Source organism: Enoplosus armatus, chromosome 4, assembly GCF_043641665.1.
Source record: "Enoplosus armatus isolate fEnoArm2 chromosome 4, fEnoArm2.hap1, whole genome shotgun sequence".
Classification (NCBI taxonomy): Eukaryota; Metazoa; Chordata; class Actinopteri; order Centrarchiformes; family Enoplosidae; genus Enoplosus; species Enoplosus armatus.
This window is the reverse complement of record NC_092183.1, coordinates 19,757,802-19,762,352: the sequence shown is the minus strand read 5'-3', so window position 1 is coordinate 19,762,352 and position 4,551 is coordinate 19,757,802. Positions and strand designations below refer to the sequence as shown.

The 4,551-nt window shown below is 43.5% G+C and overlaps 1 protein-coding gene across 1 annotated transcript; it reads left to right on the top strand.

The window, feature by feature from the left end:
* The first annotated feature begins 214 nt into the window (after window positions 1-214).
* Window positions 215-4,081, top strand: vgll4l (vestigial like 4 like). The gene is made up of 5 exons (XM_070904555.1): window positions 215-358; window positions 1,972-2,095; window positions 2,211-2,460; window positions 3,024-3,105; window positions 3,255-4,081. The coding sequence occupies exons 1-5, from the start codon at window positions 292-294 to the stop codon at window positions 3,554-3,556; spliced, it is 825 nt and encodes a 274-aa protein (XP_070760656.1). The 5' UTR covers window positions 215-291; the 3' UTR covers window positions 3,557-4,081.
* Window positions 4,082-4,551: the final 470 nt, after the last annotated feature.

Sequence of the window (4,551 nt, the reverse complement as noted above, 5' to 3'; positions counted from 1 at the left end):
GATACAAGCCTACCTGTGAGCTCATTGCGCCTGTAGGACAGTAACAACACTGAATGAATGAGGGCTTTCAATTGGCCGCCGACAGCAGCCAATCTGAATGCAAGGAAGGAGTCACAGGGAAGCCACTGCACCTATCTGCACTCACCTGATACTTTACCTGGCCGAGCTCAGACCCAGCATCTCATTACCTTTCCAATACAATCTATAACTGAGGCTCATTGTGTCCTGTAAGCTCCAGCAGTCAAGGTGCTCCCTCTGAATTTGGCTTCACGCAGACAAAGACAAGGAGCCATGGCTGTGGCTAACTTCCACTACATTACTCGGATGAGCAGTGGCTTCAAGGTCTACATATTAGAAGGTAAGCTTGATTATCACTGTTCTTTTATTGCCTCATGTTGGTTGATGAGAGTGAACACTTGTATTACCATGGTCAAGTTTATGCTATGGTTATGCTCTAACATTTTAGTGTCATACATTTATATATTTAGATCTTGTGTCACAACCTCATGTATTATCTGTGTTCATTACAGTGGCATTTGCATTTGTTATATACGTGATATTTGTGTAACTACAGCATCAAATTGAAAGAATCAGATGTGATGACAGTCACATGGAAGATATACGCAAACAAAAACGTTCAACTTTTAAAACATGCTTTGTGAAATATGTTGTGGTAAAACACGCTTTTTTGTCATAAAGAAAAGGTAGTAGTAGTAAGTAGATTTCGTATGTACTTGAATCTACTTAGAATAACGAATAAACAACTCCCTATTCTGTAGATTCTGTAAATTGTGTTGTCACACTCATATCCACAGAATCTGATTAAACCCAGCAAAACAGAAGGTCAGACAGCATATTCACTCTGCTAATAAGGAAGAAATATCCATGCCCGAGGCATTAGAAAATCAGCATAGGTGTGGTTATAACCCCCCCCCCCCCCCCTCCCTCCACAATGGCACTCTGTATGAAGCAGTAGTTCACAGGTGTTGGAGTGTTCAGCCAGCAGGGAATGCACTGTGAACAACTTTGTCTATTGTCTTACAATGCAAAACACATAATCACCTCATTGATTTAAATAAGCTAGTTGATGTTATTGTGACTTCTTTTAAAGCTCTGAATGTCGGATTTGAATACAGTTGAAGGAGCTTTGAAGGACTCCCGCTGCCCCATCAATGTGGATTTTCAAGTGTTAACTGAGCATACAGTCAAAACAATGGGCCACATTATAATTACGCTGCCATTACATTTCCAAACAATACTTTGTGTTTTGACTGCACGCACGACTGTTTTAAACATGTGAGAGCTCCGAAAGCAAGTGTTACTCCTCTAATGTACCTGCCTTTATAAGAACATGGAAAATCATTTCGTGGGTTTAACCTGCAATCTGAATACACAGTGCATTTCTCTTATTCAACAGTGACATCATCAGCTTCTTGTTGATGTGTTTCAACTTGTGTAGTTGCAAAAATACGGTGTGTGTTCTCCTTGATGGCCCTTTCACAAAAGGGTGCCGCCCACATCAGGGTCCTCAAAGACTAAAAGCCGTTCGATGTGTGGCACATCATCCATAACAAAACCTGTTGATTGTGCCATTTTGGCTGTGTGATAGGGCTGAATGCCAACATTATGCAGAAAAACAACATTTACCGTTAGTATTGAATCAGCTGTGTAGTGTTGTAACCCTCACTGATCAGGTAGATCAAGTTCTACAAGTTAACGGAGTTTACAATTAACGGTGGCCAAAAAAAAAAGTTTTCCCACGAATAGTAGTCATGCAGGTCGATGTCATGGATCAAAACAAGCAGTTACTCATCACTGGCTGTAGTAAACTCATCAGTGCCAGTACGTGGCCTTTTGTCTTGCTACATTTGTTTGTTCCAGTAAATGACTCCAAGCCAAAACACGTGTGCTATGATTGTATTTTTTTTAAAGCCTCTTATTCTAATTCTGCACTTTCATTTTGTTTTTCAGGTCAGCCCCACCTCAGAAGCGAAGACAGATACAGACACATCACAAATGACCGGGCTCGAGCCCCAGCAGTGTATCCAATCAAACGCAAGCGCAGCCACGAGAGAGGTCTGACATTGGAGGAGAGGTTGGTGAAACTGGTTTATTCCTGTCTCCAATGATGATTCAATATTAAAAACTATGATTAATTCAATGCAAATTCTGTCAGAGAGACGTGACATTTTCTGGTGTTAACGTTTCAGGCGAGAGCGGGCCCTGAGCCGGAGCAGTGGCAAAGCTGCCCAGAGAGCAGCACCAGCGCCAGCGGTGTTTAACAGGCCACAGAGCCCCACATCCACCTGGAGTCCAACACCCAGCCCCACCAGCCCTCTGCCCACCCATGTGTACTACACACCAGTCATGGATGAGCCACTTGCCCTCATCAAGAAACCAAGAAAAGACCCCGAAATCGCAGAGGAAAAGACTAAAAGCTCTGCTACCACTCAAATCCAGGTAATTCACCTAAACACAAGCGCTGCATGTGTCCTCAACAGGTTCAATGGGATCGACTCAAAGACCATGGGTGCTTGGGCTGTCAAAACATTTGAAAAGTGGCAGTACTGTATGTCTCTTTGTAGTCTCAGTGTAGCTCCAGGCTACCCACAGCAGTGGTACATCTCCCATCTGTGTTCTTCCAAGAGTGTATACAGGCCTAAGCTTGTCCAAGCTATGCAATCCAGCCGGATTCAGGAAGAAAATGTGAGCAATGGAGGGAGGAATGCCATCAACAAGACCAAACAGACTGCTCTCTCTTTGACCTGTATATGCCACCACACTGGGAGTGATCTGACTTTTCATGGGCAAACCCAACCAGTTTAATCGGTTTTCAAATCATTTTGGTTTCTAATTGAACTTCTTGCACCATTTTGCTGTAAGTCCAGTTTAGGTGATGAAAATTTAAAAACATTGTGAGACGCAGGGAAAACAAAAAGCAGGGTTGCTGTGTTGCTGTCTTTTTCTGTCTCTTTTGATTTAGTGAATGACTCATCTCTTCTTTTGTTCTTTGTTTTCTTCAGATGCGTCCCTCTGTGATCACTTGCGTTTCCTCATCAAGAAACCCCTCCTGCAGATCTGAGGTCCACAGAGGCCACTCATCAGGTCAGTCTCACACTCTTGATGATGAGCTCACCCGCCAGACGGTCACTCCCCAATCGTCACACGCGCATCATGATGTAGATATCCACTCCACTTTTGTTGACTCACCGAGGTGTGAATTTGACGTGTGTCATTCATGCTTTCTCTTCCAGTGATTTCCAAATGCAACTATGACCACGTGGTTGAGGAGCACTTCCAGAGAAGCCTCGGGATGAACTACCAGAAAGCTCGCTCCCAGCAGCTCTCCATCAGCGTGTCTGTTGATGACCACTTTGCCAAGGCTTTGGGAGACAAGTGGCTGCAGATTAAATCCAAGTCTTCCTCCTGTTCTTCCACGCCTCCCAGCAGTCCAAGTGTTACTCACTCCCCCACCTATAGCCACAGCCCAAATCAGTCCCACAAAGAGACCACCAGCAGCTCATCGCCAACTTCCAGCCACTGGTCTGTCAATTAAAGCAGAAATGGCCCCTGATGTGGGAAGAAACTGGACTTTGTGACTTTTAACATTTCACTGCGTGCAGCTGCTCTGCTTGCCGAGCAATGGAAATGCCAGCGCTGGTGTTGAGAGGGGCGAGCTAACAGACGCAGGAGTGCTGTCGCTTTGGACCTCTGTGAGTCCAGATTTAGGGCACACTGACGCAGACCAATGTAGCATTAATTGGGATGTCCTTGTTTTGCTACATTTCTATCCTCAGCTTGTCAATAGCATCTGAATACCTGAGATACTGTAGATGGTGAGGTGGAATGATTGAAAAATCAGCCAAATAATCCTTTACATTTCTTTGATTTTGAGTCATTCTTTTAATGCAGTCTGAATGCCACAATTTCATTGTATTATATTTATATTCTGAGATGCCTGGGTTCCTTATAGTCTAAATGACTAGCCTATCTGCTGTGTAATATTATGCTTTTAAGCTGTACACAAAACAAAGACTTTTAAAAAGACTTTTAAAAAATAAAAATCTCAAAAATCCTTCAATAGTTTTGTGTGTTTGTCATTTGTAAAAGGCATTTTATTCAGAGAGAGAATCTAAAGATGTAACAAAATGAATAAAACTGAGGTTGTCAACTCACCTTGCAAAAACTGGGTAGGGTGTTATACCAGACAACTTAATTTCAGTAGTGAGTCAGTGTGCGTCTACAACACGTCCGGTGCTCACGTGGCATTTTTCACTTAGAGTTGTTGCCACACACAGAGTGGAAATTAAATGGATGTATGAGCAACACATTCGGGACTTTTTCCTGTAAGTTAGAGGGAATGTAGGGTGCATGTTGCAGCAGGCACCAGGCCTTGTGTTCTGACATTCCTGTCTCCTGAGAAAATGACTCTGTAAGATCCTACAGATCCTGTTTGGCAAGGGATAGGAGGGAGGGAAGAGGGGAAGGAAGGGTTGGGCTAACATAGGCCTGAGCATGAGAACCAGCCGAGCTCTTCAGTTACTTATTTGC